Here is a 16,612-nt window from a genome sequence, read left to right as displayed (position 1 = left end):
CAGGAGGACAAGATGATCTTGGACGATTCCACGACCTTGGGGGCTTGCTGCTCGGCAAATTCTCGATATCCACGTCTCCGAGGAAATTTTTTCTGGACTTTTAGGGTTTTCGCACCGGTTTAGCTGAGGGGCCGTTCACTCAGCTTGAATTCCACTCAACGCGTCGCGCGAATCAGAGAGCGAGGACTGTGCTCAGCTGCTGCTCTTCTGCAAGCACGGCTGAGTTCTCGCTCTCTCTAGACCCTGAGCCAGCGAGCAAAGTGGAGCGCAGCAAGCAAAGTGTTGGAGCGAGAGCAACACTTCCTTCTGTCATCTTTCCGCACGACGCCATCTTCTTCCTTCGCTCTCATCACGGCCGCGACAACAGCCACCATGCCGAGCGCATCAAGACGTCGCCGAGTAGACGATAGCGACGAGGAGGCCGAAAACGTCGCACCTCCCTCGCAGCGAAGATCCCAAGGCCGCTCCAATTTCGATGCCTCCTCCTCCTCCACCGCTGAACCGAGCACCTCCCGCGCTGCCGCCGCTGTCGACACGGAAGAGCTTCGTCCGCAACCTCTGGTCCGCGAACATGTGCCCAACATCCGCGGTCTCACTGCTGAGCTCAAGACGTCCGACACCATGCTCAACAAGTGCATCGAGCTGCTCAACGAGACGGCCGAGCAAGTGGCCGAAGCCTTCCGGGCGCATGACGACTGTCGCGAGCTCGACCAAGCCGACGCCGATCTCCGAGAGCTCATTGACGCTCAAGCCGAAAAAGCCATTCGACGCAAAGTGCTCGACGACATCGCACAAGACCTCCATACGGGCCAACAGCTCGACGACCCAGCAAAGCGATACAAGGAAGATGTCCAATCGGCCTTGGATGCGTACACCAAGCAGACCTCCCGAAAAAAGTACGCCAAGAACACGGACTACCATAATCTTAAAAACATTGTCTGGGTGGCCAAGGAGGAAGGGGCCATGCCACCAGTCAGCGATTTGATCCCTGCAGAACCGGGTGATGAGGACAACAACGACAGCGACGATGACATCCAAACGGGTGGAGCGGTGATAAACTTCAGATGCCCTTTGACGGCGAACATTCTGGAGGATCCGTTGAGCAACTCGAATTGCACGCATTCCTATTCGCGCAGTGCCATCGAAGACTACGTCGCGAGGGGCAACAATCGCTGTCCAGCTGCCTCATGCATGGCCGCCGTCGGCCCGCGGACACTCAAACAGGACCAGGCACTGGTCAAAAAGGTCGCAGCCTTCAAGAGACGAGAGGAGGAAAGGCTCATTGCTCGTCGTCAAACCTCCACCGTCCTGTATTAGTCTCGTTCCCTGCAACTTCAATCATACCCATTCGACGTGCGAGAGAGACAAGTTGCGTTTCGTATAAAGACATGCAAAGGGACTAGGCAATGGCGCTCATGACCAACTGGCAAGCCTCGTCCGACTCGGCTCGGACGGACAGCTCCATGGTCACGCCCTGCCCTGCCGCAAAGGTCATCCTACACCTCGTCAGCGCCTTGACGTTCTTACCTACACCCGCCACGGCACCGGACAGATTCAACGTATGCACGCTCGTGCTGGACGGCGCCTCGGTGCCGCCCAGAGGCATCATGCCTAGCAGCTCGATCAGCGTATCGCACGCCGTCTTGAGCCCGTCGAGCGCCGTGAGCGCAAAGGTCTCCGTCGCCGTAGGTGCGGATGCAAGCTTGTCCCACTCCTTCCCGAAATTGGCGTAGACGGGCTTGATGTAGTCCGCGACACCCAGCTCGAGCTCTTCGGTCTGGTACTCGTCGTCGTACCCTTCCTCCTCGGGTTCGCCCGAGGAAGGATCGACTTCCTTCGACACAAAGCGCAGCGTGTTGGACAATGTACCCATCGCATAGTCCGTAGCTCCACCCTCGCGTGTGAACGAGACGTACACTTGACCGCTCGGACTCTGCGCAGACAGCGCAGGAACCGTGACGATAAAGTCTTCCTGCAGCCCCGCCTCGGCCGCACCACCCACCACCACAGCTACGTTCTCCAGCACCGTATCTGGCAACGTGTTGGTGACGTTGTATTGAATGACGATGTGCTCGGCAAAGACATGCTTGACCGCACTGACGACGTACTCGGTCTCGGACTCGGTCAGCTCCACTGGCTTGGAGGAGCTCTTGAGCACCGGACCGTAGTCGGCAAACTGCGGCACCTCGGCCAGCTGCTTGGCGTACAGCGTCTCGGAATCCGCCGCGGTAGCCGCCTTGGATGTGGACGCGCCGTTGTTGGAGGCGGCGTGGACACTCTTGGAGCTGTCGGCGGCCATGGCGACGCTAGCAGTGGCTTCGGTCTTGGCTCGAAGCGCTTCCTGTCGTGCCTCTTCGCGAGTAACACGCGGCACCTTGGCAATGTCGAAGCCGCTCGTAGACGAGGAAGGGTCCGAGATGTAAGACTGAAGAGCCGACTCGAGCGCTGTGAGCTTGTAGCTCGACTCGTCGTTGACCACCTTGGCGGCCAGCCTCGACTCGCGCAGCACGCGCAGGTACATGGCGGCACGGTCGCGCACCTCGTCGTCGACATCATCGAGGCATCGCTCGAGCAGCACCTTGATGCGCGTGTTGAGCGACTTATCGGCGATTCCGAACTTAGCGAGCGAGCTGACGGCAGCCGCGCGGACGATGGCGTTCTCGAGAATGACACGGTTGTAGATGTAGCGGATGTACTTGTGAGGCTGCGGCATCTTGGGACCCTCGACACCGAGCAAGTGCAAGATGCGGACGCTGAGCTTAGTGAATTCGCAGTCCTCGATGAACTCGCAGAGGTGGGCGAGGGCGGTCTCCTTGCATTCGCCGATAAACTTAATCATGTCAAAGATGGCTTCGACGACGGCACGCTTGTACTCGAAGCCACCCTCGTCACGCAAGACACCAGCGAGGAAGGTGAGCATGGTGGTCTGCTTGGAAGGGAATTTGAGGCAGAGGCTGCGAATGGCATCGACGACGATAACCTTGAACTCGTCGCTGATCTCGGACATGAATCCGCTGATCTGCTTCATCAGACGGTCGACGGAGGCTTCGTTACCGGTCTTGAGCAGCGTGGTGATGGCGTAGGTGGCGATGCTCCTGTTGGTGTCGGTGATGAGGTTCTCCATGTCGACGTTGCAGGTCTGAACGGCGGCTGGCTGGGTCTGGGCGAGCTTGGCGAGCGTTCGGATGGCAGCAAACTTGAGCGTGGCCTTGGGCGAGGAGAGGAAAAGCTGGAGGACGGCAATGGGTCTGTACAGGTCGGTGGTGGAGACGTTCCTCATCTCGCAAATGACACGAGCCGCCTCGTAGTTGACCATGTCGCTCTTGTGGCGCAGCCAGCCTTCGAGGAGCTCCATCATGGGAGCACGAAGGTTGGGATCCTCTTCTGCCACCTTGGCAGCATATCGGACGAGCATGCAGATGGCGTAAGGGCTGCGGAGCACGCTGCCTTGACCGCTCGATGCACCACCGCGACCACCGCCGAGCTGCTGAACGAGCTTGGTGATGGCCATACGGTCGCCCTGTCGGATGAGGTAAAGCAAGCCGAGAGCGTGGTACTGAGTTATGTAGCTGCTGCTTGCAACGGCCTGATAGGTGCTCTGCGCTTGCGTTTGGGACGAACCAAAGCCGAGGTAGCTGCCAGCGCCAGCAAAGCCGCTGGAGTAGCCTCCACCGGAAGAGCTCTTGGAGTTGATGGCTTCCTGTGCCTCATTGCCCCATCGGCGAACGACATCCCGAGCAGCGATCTGAAGCTGGTAGGCGGAGACGAGGGCGGCCGAGCTGATGGAGGTGTTCTTGTCGACGATGGCCGACTTGAAGAAGCGCTCGAGACCCTGCACCATGGAAGGGTCCACAACGCGGCTGAGACCACGAATGGCGTTGGGACGGTAGATGACCTCGACATTGGGCTGCATGTCCTTCATGATAGAAGCAGTGACCATGATGATGTCGTCGGAGAAGGGAGAGAGCTCCTTGATGGCGAGGTAGACCATCTGTCGGAGGGCGGGATCCTTGTGCTGGAAGAGCTTGGTCGCACCAAAGAAGAGGGTGGTAGCCTCCTGTCGGCTGAAGGACTCGCCCATGTAGAGGAGATAGATGACTTTTGTGAGAAGGATGCGGCATTTTCGAGGACTGATGGGCGTCTCGTTGAAGACACGAGCCTCCTGAATGACCGAGGTCTTGTCCTGGTAGAAGCCGGTGGCCCCGACCTCTTCGTCCTTTTTGAACGACATGGTGATGGAGGCGGATCAGCGCTGGTAGCAGAGGTCGAATGACTGCTATCAGTGACGCCTGCAATGCCGTTGTTGAGAGTTGAACGCGAGAAGCGAGAAAAGGGATGGCGGTGGAGAGAAGATCCGATGGTGTCTGTGTGTATGTCGATTGAGCTTGACGTGTCTCGAGTCTCTGTCTGTGTGTTGGTTTTGGGTCTGCCTTTCCGCTGCCTTGAAATTGCCAAAGTGGAAAGCTTCCAACGCAGCACCTTTCGCGATCTGAAACGGGACCGACCAACAGCCTGCGTCCTGGAAATTGGTCGGTGCGCTGGCTTTCTCGGCTTCCCTCGTCGAGGCGCGAATCTGTGATCGGGTAGGTCGAAGCGCGATCTGACATGACCAATGCGTATGTAACTTTGAATTTATTTGCTTTGGTGTGTGATAAAGTTCTAACATTTGAGCCAGCGGCCTCAGAGCAATCGAGATGACTCGACCCGATACATCAACTTCTTCAATCGGGTCCAGGCTCATGGATGCTGTGATAAGGGTTCAAGATGGCGACGAAGGGGGAGTCTCACACGAGGGCCCTGCGGTGAAGGAAGGCAAGCGCTGCGGTGAGGCGTTTACGACTGATGGATCAAGCCAATCACGTCAGATGAGGGCCAAAAGAGGCAATTTCGAAATGCCATCCGATCCGAAGCAGGGTCGATTGGCAAGAGGCAGAACAAAAGAGCACACACACACACACATACAGCTCCGTGGGGATTCTCTGGTCCGGCTTTTACGGTTCAGCTGGAAAGAAGCTGCACCCTGAAAGCGGCTGATCTTCAATATTAATAAGATTCCGAGCATCACCCTCTTCAACGGTACCCTCGCTCGTTCGACACGACTTGCATTGTGTTCTTCTTCTGATGTGCAAGTCGAGTCAGGGAGGTCTTGAACCTTACGCCTCTTCATCGAGCGACTGTTCCTCTTTGATACGGACACAAAGGCAGCTTGTTCAGCTTGTCAAAAAGGGCGATCAGAACGTGCCAAATTAGACGTGGATCAAGGGCTGAGCTGGGCTGTCTCTGTGAATCAGCTCCGTCTCTGTTCGGCAAGCGTGACTGTGCGACTGCAGCGAGAAAGCTCTTCACAAAGTGCCGAACTCGGGAGGCCCTTTTTTTGTTTTTTGGTTCTTTTCGCAGCTGGCCAAAGATCCGCGTTTGATTGAATTGAGGTACTGCGTTGTGCTGCTGCTTTTGGGATGAGGGCGTTGACTTGGTGTGGGCGGTACTCAAGTCGCTCTAGTCCCTTTCAACACTGCACTAACCATCCGCTCTTGCATAGCCTGCCATCGTATTCGTCATCTCGACCACTTCTGAGCACTCCCTGCCTCCTCAACCGAGCTGCCCGACCAATCACCACCTGAACACTATTCACCACAGCCGCCCGAAACGCCTCTTTCTGCACAACCAGCAGCACCCACACGACTCCGAATCTTACCATTGGCTCACCACCTAAGAGTCTGTCGCATCGGCCCCGGCTATCGTCGATTCTTCCTGCTCTGTTCTTCCGTCGCTTCCTACCGCTCCTTCCATTGCATCCATCCTTCGCTCCATCATCAGCAACAACAAGCAGTCCACGTCGACACTTTCGCACTCTGGATATCATCCATAGGTCGACCTTGCTTCCCAGCTCTTCTCCATCACGTTCTTTACCTAGACCGACGTAGCTTGCACACCTCATCAAGCCTTTGGCCGAAGAGATGCCCTTCGAGGAGAGTCCAAACTCCTTCCTCTTTGGACTCAACCAATTCACATCGCCGGGTGCCGACTCTCAAAACGAGAGCGGTTCCAACTCGCGTGCCGACAACATGCTCGCCAACCTCGACGCTTTCGCCGTAGCCGACGACGTGGCCACCGGCACCAACCACAACGAAGCCACCCCTGGCCAGGCTCCCAATTTTGCCGATCAGCTTGCCCTGTGGACCAACGCCAACTTCAGCTTCGACGGTCCCACGGGACACGCCCTGCTAGGCGACGAAGAGAAGGAAAAGGAGGAGGCAGAACACAATCGACGACGCGAAGACGAGAACCGTCGAAACCAGGAGGAGGAACGCGAGAGGCTCGCGAGAAACGCTGCTGCTAGCTCTCGCGGCAGTCATGCCCTTCGTGGCAAGGCGCGCGACTTCGACTCGAACGCTTCCAGTTCCGCTCAGCCATACGCGCCAAACTCACAGCCGCACACGCCATCAGCGCATCCATCGCAGCATTCTCACCAGCACCAGCAGCAGTCTCAACAGTCCTTCTTCCCCAGCGCACCCAACTTCAATGCCAACGTCCGACCTTCGCCGGCGACCAATCCCTCTGGACCCGGTGTCGGTGCACCCTTCGGCCTCTTCAACGGCTTCCAAAACGTCCAGCAGCAGCAGAGTGCACAGCAACCCTCGCCTCAGCCTGGCTTTGGTTCTGCGGGCTCCCTCGACATGACATCTGCCCTCGCTCTGCAGCATCTCCTGGCCAGCAATCCCCTCGCACTCGCCAGCCTCAGCCAGCTTGCAGGTCTCACCAACCCTCAGCTGCAATCGCATCTTGCTGGTATCGTCAATGCAGGTGCTGGCGGCTTCGGCAATTTCAACCAGTCTCAGCAAGGAGCCGCCGCGCCGCAACAAAGCCCGCAGGCCCCAAACAACGCTTCCGTTGGTCCCGGCCTGTCGCCTTGGCTGGCCGCTCAATCGCTCGCAGCTTCGCGCAATGGCAGTCTCAGCGGCCCCTCGCCTCAAAACGTCAACTGGGCAGCGCAGCTGGGCGGGAGCAGCGGCTTGCCAGCTGCCTCGCCCGCTGCGGCAAACACTGCACCCGCGCCAGCCTCGTCCGGCGCCAACGGCATCGTGAATGGCGCTGGACCCAACCACACCAGCAACGACTCTTCGGCTCGTCAATCCGACGAAGCGAGCGGCTCTACTGCGCCCTCGAAGAAGAAGCGCACCAGCACGTCGGAAGGCAAAAAGGCGCAGCTCGACGACCCCGATGACTCGGACGAGATCCTCGGTCGTCTCGAAGACATTGAGCGTCGGTACGAGATTCCGCCTCTCAAGCTCATCGATACGGGCAACCCCGAGGCAGACGCGGAAGCCAACCGACAGGCGATCGAGGAGGACAAGCGACGTCGCAACACGGCGGCCTCTGCGCGATTCAGGATCAAGAAGAAGCAGCGCGAGGCGCAGCTCGAGCAAGCGGCCAAGGAGCTGCACCAGCGTCTGGCGGACCTTGAAGCGGAGAATGCGCGGTTGAGAACCGAGAATGGGTGGTTGAAGAGTTTGATCACGGTCAGGCCGGATCAGGCCATGCCTGGAGGGCTGGATCAGAGCGCCGTGCCGAATCCGTTCTCGAGCCTCGCTGGGCCGAGTGGAAGTCAAGGCCCCGCGACGGCGCACGCCTCGCCCGCGCCAAACGGCGTCGCTGGCGAGACGGAGAGGCAGAGCGGTCTGCATCCGCGTGGCGTCGGAACGGCAGCAGAGGATAACGCTAAAGCCAAAGCAAAGAACGCCGCCAATGGCAGCACGCAGAAGCGCGATCGCGAGGAGTAAAAAGCTCACTCGGGACCACGGGTGTTGTTCAAAACTGCATGTGTGCCAGGCTCCAACAGCTTGACCTTCGATTGATCCAACTCAATCTCCGCACATGCGAGCAAACACCAAGCCAACCTCAGACATCATCGAGCCAATTGTAACCAGCATCCAACTGTATCCAACAGCGGTCTCCTCCAACACGGGTCCGCGCTATACCCCTCTTTTCCCCATGTACTCAATCACTACGATCATTCAAACAAACAACCCACACACCTCACACATCACACACAATTGCCCACACTGGCCAACATTTGAGAACTTTATGTTTGCTTCCAGGGCCGCCTAAACGATGATGAGATCGTCCCTGCAACAAGCGCAGTAGAGCAGCTCATCGTTTGCGAACTGGGCCTGTTTGCGACCTGCCACCTTGCCCTCCTTTGTCGGCGCCAGAGCGTTTGCGCCCGTTGAACCTGCCGATGTGTGACCTCTTGCTTGCGGTTGGGTGGGTTCGATGCGGGCGGCTAGCATCTGGAGGCTTTCTCTACGTCGGTGTCGCTGTGCGGCGGGGAGGGGGAGTTCTTCGGCTGTGACGGTGCGGATTCCTCTTCTTGGGGCGTCCGCCTCGGGTTGGGGTGGTACCTCGAAGGCTTCCCGTTCTGCGAGCGGCGATAAGGCCGGCACGTGCGTCGCGCTCCTCTTATGACTCCTTACCTTGCCTTTCCCTTCCCCGTCCCCGTTGACAGCAGGCGCGGAGGTGGTACGCAACCGCTCCTCCAACTCAATCACCCGTCGCGTAGCGCGATGCGCCTTCTCCGTCTCGCCAAACACGCTCGCCTCCAACTTCCGGATCATCGTCCTCAACGCGCTCAGCTCGAGCTCGTGCGTGGCCACCAAATCGTCCAGTTCGACACTGCTATGCGATCTCCCCTTTGCGGCCAGTTGCGCTTCGGCTTCAACCGCACGCGATCGGCTCAGCTCGAGCTCCGACCGCAGCGCTTCCACTTCCAACTCCGTCTGGCCAGACTGGCTCTCGCGCAAGGACGACAGCTGGGCGCGCAGCTCGACGACTTCCTTCCTCGCCGCTTCGCCAGACGATTTTGCGGTAAGATGCTTCTTCTTCAACCCACTGATTTCGCTGGTCAGCTTGGCGAGTCGGGCGGATTTCTCGTCCTCACCCGTGTCGAGAGATGCTTTGACCACCGCAAGTTCGTCCCGCACCGCAGAGAGCTCTGCTTTCGCCTCGGCTAGGGCGGCTTCGAATCTCGCCCGTTCACCTGCAATCGCCTTGTCATGCTCCTTTTTCAGCATCTGCAGCTGTTTATCCTTCGCATCGAGCGCAGACGCATGATCGACATGTAGAACCTCCAGCTCCTCATCGCGCGAAGCTAAGTCGCGCTTCACCCGCTCGATCTGCTTGCGCGACAGGTCGCCCGAGGAAAGCGCTTGCCTGTGCTGATCTCGCAGATCCTCCAGCTGCTTTTCTTTCGATTCGAGCGCCGAGGCGTGCTCGTCGCGCAGAGTCTGGAGCTGCGAATCGCGCGAAGCGAGATCGCGTTTGGCTTGAGCGGTCTGCTTTGACGTAGCAGAGGCGTGCTCGTCGCGAAGCGTCTGCAGCTCGGCAGATTTGGCTTCGAGCGCGGAAGCGTGGGTCGCGTGGAGCGTCTGGATCTGCTCGTCCCGCGAAGCCAGGTCGCGCGTGACGCCTTCGATCTGAGTGTTCGCTGAGTCGAGCTCCTGCTGCTTGCTCTGAAGAGCAAGCGCGTGGTCGTCCGTCAGCGACCTGATGTGGTCTTCGCGCGCAGCCAGCTCGCGTACCTTGTCTTCGATCTCTTCAGTTGCTTGGTCCAGATCCTTGTCCTTGGCCTCGAGCACGGATGCATGGTCGCTGGTGAGAGCCTCGATCTGCTGGTCGCGAGAGGTAACTTCACCTTTGGCGTCATCGGTCGCTCTTCGGGCTGCTTCCAGCTCAGACTGCGTCCGCTCGTGCTCATCGCGAGAGGCTTGCAACTCCTTGTCCTTGCTTTTCAGCGTGGCAGCATGCTCGCTCTGCAAGGCCTTGATCTGTTCATCTCGCGAGGCGATGTCGCTTTCTCTTGCAGAGAGGTCCTTTTCGCGCGCAGCGAGATCCCCCTTAACCTGCTCGAGCTGCTTCTTGACAGCCTCGGCCGCCTCGGTCCGCTTCTGGAGATCCTGCTCGGTGCTGCCGAGCTTGCTGCGGACAATAGCGAGCTCCTCGTCGCGCTCCGCGAGCTCCGCCTCCTTGTCACGGATCTTGCCCCACACTTGCTCCAGCCCTTTGCTCAGGTCCAGCATCTCGGTCGTGTGAGCTGCCATCTGCTGGTCGCGCTGCTTCTGCGCCTTATCGAGTGAGGCTTTGAGCGCAGCGATTTCCTGTAGCCGTGCTTCGTCTGCCGAGGCGTGATCTTGAGTCGCTTGGGTGAACCTGCTTTTCGCGTCGTCCATTGCTGTGCGATGGGAAGTGAGGGCCTCGTCGTGCTCCCTGCGCAGGGTCGCAAGCTCGTCGTTGAGCTTGATTCGTTCGGAGGTGAGCTGGTCGGACACAGCTCGGTGCTCCTCCTTGCTCGTCTCGTGTGCCGCTGCTAGCTGCTCGAATCGCTTGTTGGCTGCTTGCATCGCTGAGGAGTGCTCGTCCTTCGTACTGTCGTGCAGGACCTGGAGCTCTTGAAGCTGCTTGGAAGCTGTCTGCATCGCATCAGCGTGCTTCGCCTTGGTCTCCTCGTGCTGTATCTGGAGAGCCTCGAACTTCTCCGATGCGGCAGCTGTAGACCTCTGATGCTCGTCAGCAGCTCGGGCTGTGGCTTCTGCGTGCTCTTGCTTGGCCGCGGCGAACTCGGCTTGAAGATCCTCGAGCTTATTCGATGCGAGTGCACTCGACTCAGCATACTCTGCCGTAGCCTTCTCGTGGTCCGCTTCGAGGTTCGACAAATCCGCTTGCAAACCTTCTATCTGCTGTGTAGCGGCAGCTGAGGCCTGTGCAAGTTCCGCTTGGGCCTTCTCGAGCTCCGATTGGAGCGTCTGGATCTGCTTGTCAGCAGCCGCAGCTGCACTTTCCTTTTCGTCGGACAATTGTGAGAGTGCGCGAGCGTGTTCGTCCTGCAGCTCCTGCAGCTGTTTTGCTGCAGCCTGCGTGGCTGTCTCGTGCTCTTCGGACGCTTTGGTCAGCGCAGCAGCGTGACTGGCTTTCGTCCGTCCGAGCTCTCTCGACGCGGCTTCCTTCGTAGCTTCGTGCTCTTCCATTGCCTTGGTGAGTTCGTCTGCATGCTGAGACTTCGTATCGTCGAGCTCTTTGGACGCAGCGTCGATCGCAGCCTGGTGCTCTTGCAACGCTGTAGCGAGTGCCTTGGCGTGGTCTGCTTTCGCCTCTTCGAGCTCGTCCACTGCAGCCTCGATTTCAGCTGCATGCTCTTCGGATGCCTCTGCTAGCGCGGCCGCGTGGTCAGCCTTGAGGTCTTCAAGCTCCTTCGCAGCTGCCTCAGCAGCGGCTTGATGCTCCTCCTCTGCTTTCGCAATCGCTGCGGCATGATCAGCCCGAGCCTGTTCCAACTCTGTCTTGATGCCATCAAGCTCTTCAGCGGCAGTCTTGGCCGCAGCTTCGTGCTCCTCGGTCGCTTGGGCGAGAGCATCTGCGTGCTCAGCCCTGGCCTTCTCGTGCTCTGCCTTCAGCGCCTCCAGCTGCTTTGATGCTGCCGTCACCGCAGCCTTGTGCTTGAGGTTGGCATCTCTGGACGACTTCTGCGCTGCAGCCAAGTCCTTCTCGAGAGCCTGGATCTTCGAGGCACGCTCTTGCGCCTGCTGCTCAAGCGACTCGATCTGTTCTTGCTTGGCCTTGAGGCTCGTATCGCCGGCAGTGACCTGCTCGTTGCGCTCCGTGATCTCTTCGTGTGCCGTAGAGAGCTTCTTCTCCAGGTCACGAATGCTGTCAACTTTGGCGCTGATATCCTCGTTGCTCGCAGCGACCTGCTTGTTGAGCTTCTCGATCTCTTCATTTGCTGAACCGAGCCTGCTCTCCAAGTCGCGTACCTTCTCGGTCTCGACCCTAAGCTCCGAGGTCGTCTTGTCGTGCGCGGCGATAGATTCGGACAGTCTGGACTCGAGATCCGCAGTTTTTGCCTTCTCCGCCTGGAGCTCTTGTGACTGCGCTTCCGCAGCCTCATGCTGCTCCTCGTGCTGAGCGATAAGCACCTGATGCCGCCCTTCGACGTCTTGCAGGTTCTGTTGGACCTCTGTGTGAGAAGCTTGCAAATCTCCCAGCTTCTGAGACAGGTCGGTCGCTTCAACTCGGGCCTGCTGGCGCTCGTTCGAGGTTTGTTCAACCAGCGAGCGCTGCTTCTCGATCTCAGCCTCTGCGGCTTCGTGGTCTGCAGTCTTTTGTTTGTGGAGTTCTGACAGGTCTACGTGGGCCGCGTGGGCGTCCTTGAGCTTGATCTCAACGTCGCGCAGGTTCTGGATGACGTTGTCGTGCTCTCCATGCAGCTGCTCAAGCTTCTGCGAGAGATCGACGGCTTCCGCTCGAGCCTGCTCGTGGGCGGAAGTCTTCTCGCTGACCAAGGCACGCTGCTTCTCGAGCTCGGCCTCCGCAGCCTCGTGATCCGCCGTCTTCTGCTCGTGAAGTTTCGTCAGGTCGGCATGCGCAGCATTGGCTTCCTCGAGCTTATCTTGGACGTCTTGCAGATTCTGCGTGGCATCGTCATGGTTGCTCTGCAGCTCCTTGAGCTTCCGTGACAAGTCAATCGCTTCGGCGCGAGCCTCCTCGTGGTGCTTAGACTTCTCGCTGAGGAGAGCACGCTGCTTCTCCAGCTCAGCTTCGGCGGCCTCGTGGTCGGCGGTCTTCTGCTCGTACAAGCTCGAAATATCCGCATGCGCCGTAGCGGCCTCCTTCAGCTTTTGCTCGAGCTCAGAGTGTTGCGCCCGAGCCGTCTCGAGATGGCTTGCAAGTTGTTCTGCTTTGGACCTGTGCTCGTCCGCTTCCAAGCTCATGTCTTCGAGCTGCTTGCTCGTCGACTGAAGCTCGCTCTCGATATCCTTGGCGCGGGCCTGAGTGGTGGCCAGCTCGTCGTTGAGTTCTGCTGACTTCTTTTCCGACTGCTGAAGCTTGGACTGAAGCGCATCGAGGTCTTTCGCCTTTGCGTCGGCAGATGCTTGGTTGGCGGTGGCTTCAGCTTTGAACGCCTTGAGCTCCTCTGCGGTGCTAAGAAGGTCGGCTCGGAGCTGCGTGATTTGCTCCTTGGTCGCAGACGCTTCTCCGACAGATTTAGCGAGCTTCGAGTCGCCATCAGCGATCTTGGCTTCCAACGCCTCAATCCGTGCGTTCGCAGAGGCGACATCGTCAGCAGACTTGGCGAGCTTTGCCTCGCTATCAGCGATCGCGGCTTGGAGCGTCGTGATCTGCTCCTTGGCAGCAGTCACTTCGTCAACGGAACGGGCGAGCTTGGCGTCGCCATCTACCACTTTGCCCTCGAGCGTCCTGATTTGCGCGTCGGCGGCGGCAACTCGATCCGTTGATTCGGCTAGCTTCGCGTCCGTGTCGGCTATCCTCGCTTCAAGCACCTTGATCTGCTCCGCTTTCTGCTCGGAAGACTTGTTGTGGGCCTTCGACTCCAATCGCGACGATTTGAGGTCCTTGGATGTGGCCTGGACTTTGGCTTCAAGCTCGTCGCCGCGTGACTTGGCAGCAGCCAATTCTTCCGAAGTCTTGGTGAGGCTTGTCTCGGAGGTCGACAGTCTGGCTTCGAGATCCTCGATGTCTTTGGCTTTGGCTTCTGCGGATGCTTTGTGAGCCTGCGCTTCCGACTGAGACGCCTCGAGGTCATGTCCGAGCGAAGCTTTGGCCTCAGCGAGCTGAGCTGCGGATCTCTCGAGACCGCTATGCTTGTCTTGGAGTGCAGCGATGGTCGCCTCATGCGCTGCGATTCTCTCGCTGCTTTGTGAAAGCTCCTTGTCCTTTTGTGCCGAAGCAGCTTGATGCTTCTGCGACTCGCCCACGGCGTCGCCGTGATCGCTTCTCGCTTGATCCAGGTCAGCGGTCAGGCTCTTCACCTTCTCCTCGGACGCTGATTGCTCTTCGCGGAGGGTCGAGATAGCTTTGTTGGCTTCCTGCTTCTCAGCCTCGAGCGTCTTGAGAGCGCTCTCAGATTGAGCGAGGGCGGCCTTGACGTCTTTGAGCTCTGCACTGGTCTTTGCAGCCTGGCTCTTCACAGAGTCGAGATCTTTCTGTCGATCCGACGCAGTGAACGCCGCTTTCTGGTGATCGGCTCTGGACTCGTCCAGCTCAGATGTGAGTGAGCGGAGTCGCGTGTCCAGCTCATCACCCCGCTTGACAGCCTCAGCAAGCTCCGCCCGAGTCTGCTCCACCTCTCCTTGAGATTGCTTGCGCGCTTCGGCTTCCGCCTCGAATTTGGCCTGCAAGCTCTTGATTGCGTCCTGCACCTTGCCGCTCTCGCCCTTAGACGTGCTGAGCTGCGACGTCAGGTCCGCTATTGACTTCTCGTGCTCAGCCCTGGTGGTGTGTGCCCCTTGCAGATCCTTCTGCGCTTGCTGCAAATCGCGCTGAGCCTGATCGTGTTTCGAGGTGATCGAAGCGAGCTCCTTCGAAGTGGCGGCATTGCCAGTCTTGTGCGTAGCAATCTCGGACCGCAAGATAGCCAGGTCTTCGAGAATCATCGAGTTGACGCTTTCGAGCTCTTTGTGCTTTGCGAGCAGCTCCTTCTCCTTGGTTTGCAAGGTGGACACCTCGTTCTTCGACGCTGCCAGCTCTTTCTGCACCTTGTCCGATGACGCGGAGAGGTCCTTGTGGTTGCTCTGCGACTTGCTGAGTTGTTCCTTCAGATCCGTGATCGTGTCTGCAGACTCTGTGCGTTGCTTCTCGGACGTCGAAAGCTGCAGCTTGATGGACTCGAGCTCTTTGGTGACCTTCTGCGCTTCTGCTGAAGCCGTGACGAGATCTCGCTCCGTCGACTTCTGCTGCTCCTTTGCGGCGGACAAGGTGCTGTCGCGCTCTCCGAGCTGACTCTCGGCATCCTTCACCTTGTCTTGCGACGCCTTGAGCGAAGCAGTGAGATCCTGAACCTCTTTCGCAGATTTGCTTGCTTGCGACTTGGCGTCCTCTAAGAGCTGCGATGCCGCCTTGCTGTCCTTCTTGGCTTGGTCCTCGAGCTGCTGCACTTTGCTCTTGAGATCTATGATCTCGGTCGCCTTCTCCTTGTCCGACTGCTGGGAGGTGCTCAGCGCATCTTCCTTGGCTTGCTCGAGTCTCTTGTTCTCCTGCGTGAGCGAGTCAAATTGCTTCTTGACCTCAGAGACCGAAGCAGTGAGCTGATCCTTTTCCTTTCGCAACGCAGAGACCTCCGTCTCGGCCGCGTCAGCACGACCTCGGACGGCGGTCGCTTGCTTTTCGCTCTTTGCGAGCGATTCGGCATGCGCTTCTGCCTTCTTCGTCCAGCTTTGAATGTCGGCTTCGGCTTTGGCGTGCTTCTTCTCCAGCTCGTCTCGCGATGTTTCGAGGTCCGCGTTCTTGTCCTCGCTCTGTTGCAAAGTGGACTTGATCTTGGCTTCACGGGCTGTGGATTCGGCAAGCTTGCCCTCGAGAGTGGCGAGAGTCATTGATGTCGTCTTGGCATCTTCCTCGAGCTTTTTGACTTGCGCCGTCAGCTTCTCGCTGCCAGCGGCCGAGCTTTTGAGACTCTGATCTTTGCCGTGCAGGTCGGTCTCGAGGCTCGAGATCTTCTCCTTGGCCTCGGCCACCTGCTTGTTCAGCGACTGAATCTGGTTGGCTTTCGACGGATCGGCGAGCTTCTTTTCGAGATTCTGGATCGCAGCTTGCCGCTTCTGGAGGTCTTGGCGCAGCGCATCTGCCTCCTTCGTCTGCTCTTGTACGCTGCGTTGTAGACCGGCCTTGTCTTGCTCGAGCTGCTTCGCGTTCTGGGCTTCTGAGAGGCTCTTCGCCTCGGCATCCCTGATCTTGCTTTCGGCCTCCCTGAGTTTCGCGGCTGTCTCTTTTGCATCTGCAGAAGCCTTGTCGCTCGTCTTCTGAAGGTCTGATAGTTTGGTCTCGAGCTTTGACGACTGATTCTGCGCCTTGTGATGGTCGGATTCGATGCTTTTGAGTCGATCCTGGAGCGCCTTCGTGCTATCAGCGGCTTTCTTCTGCGACGCTTCCAGATCAGCGATCGCCTTTTTCGATGCAGCTGCCTCCTTCTCTGAAGATTGCAGAAGGTCCCGCTGTTTCTCGACCTCCTTCTCGAGCTCTGCTGCTTTTGCCTGCTGCTGCTTCAGATCTTGCTCGATCTTGTCGGTCGCTGTCTTCCTCGCTTGCTCCGAGGCCGCTGCCGAAGACTTGGCCTCTTCTTTGTGCTGCTTCAGCTGGCTGTCAAGGGTTGAAGCCTGCTCTGTCGCCTTCTTGAGATCTTCTTGTGTGCTTTCGAGCTGGGCAGAGAGCGATTCGATCCTGCGCTGAGCCTCGTTCAGCTCAGCACTGTGATCAGAGACCCCGGCGGCCTTCACACCATTGTTCAGCTTGCTCTCAGACGACTCTGTCGCTTCAGCTTGCGAAGGTGCAGCAGCCGCCGCCGCCTTCGGTATCGAGATGGCCGTATCGGCGGCTGGCTCTGGTTCGACGGCTTCTTTGTCGGCAGGAGGAGTGGCACTCCCTTCTGCCTCAGCTTCTGCGGCTGCTTTCTTCTGCGCTTGATGCTTCTTGAGTTTGGCTCTGGCGCGAGCGGCCTTTGCGGCTCGCTCGGCTGCCTCTGCGTCCGCCATTGTGCTTGCGCTCTTAGGTGATACTTCTCTGAATCGACACAGATCCTAGGACGATGAGCGTGACGCGCGGAACA

At 58.5% G+C, this 16,612-nt stretch overlaps 4 protein-coding genes across 4 annotated transcripts; 2 read left to right on the top strand and 2 right to left on the bottom strand.

The window, feature by feature from the left end:
* Positions 1-372: 372 nt before the first annotated feature.
* PSEUBRA_004617 (E3 SUMO-protein ligase Nse2 (Mms21)) lies at positions 373-1,317 on the top strand (the record flags this gene model as incomplete). The annotated part of the gene is made up of 1 exon (XM_016438145.1): positions 373-1,317. The coding sequence occupies one exon, from the start codon at positions 373-375 to the stop codon at positions 1,315-1,317; it is 945 nt and encodes a 314-aa protein (XP_016291690.1).
* Positions 1,318-1,399: 82 nt separating this feature from the next.
* Positions 1,400-4,231, bottom strand: PSEUBRA_004616 (Coatomer, gamma subunit, appendage, Ig-like subdomain protein; the record flags this gene model as incomplete). Its single annotated transcript, XM_016438127.1, has 1 exon — positions 1,400-4,231. The coding sequence occupies one exon, from the start codon at positions 4,229-4,231 to the stop codon at positions 1,400-1,402; it is 2,832 nt and encodes a 943-aa protein (XP_016291689.1).
* A 1,726-nt stretch (positions 4,232-5,957) lies between these two features.
* PSEUBRA_004615 (Basic-leucine zipper domain protein) lies at positions 5,958-7,781 on the top strand (the record flags this gene model as incomplete). The annotated part of the gene is made up of 1 exon (XM_016438142.1): positions 5,958-7,781. One exon carries the CDS (start codon positions 5,958-5,960, stop codon positions 7,779-7,781), a length of 1,824 nt encoding a protein of 607 aa, XP_016291688.1.
* Positions 7,782-8,105: 324 nt separating this feature from the next.
* On the bottom strand, positions 8,106-16,538 carry PSEUBRA_004614 (uncharacterized protein; the record flags this gene model as incomplete). Its single annotated transcript, XM_016438131.1, has 1 exon — positions 8,106-16,538. The coding sequence occupies one exon, from the start codon at positions 16,536-16,538 to the stop codon at positions 8,106-8,108; it is 8,433 nt and encodes a 2,810-aa protein (XP_016291687.1).
* Between the last annotated feature and the right edge of the window lie 74 nt (positions 16,539-16,612).

The sequence above is a fragment of the Kalmanozyma brasiliensis genome, assembly GCF_000497045.1.
Source record: "Kalmanozyma brasiliensis GHG001 unplaced genomic scaffold PSEUBRA_SCAF3, whole genome shotgun sequence".
NCBI lineage: Eukaryota > Fungi > Basidiomycota > Ustilaginomycetes > Ustilaginales > Kalmanozyma > Kalmanozyma brasiliensis.
Note: the sequence above shows the minus strand (reverse complement) of the source record. Positions and strands in the feature narration are given on the sequence as shown.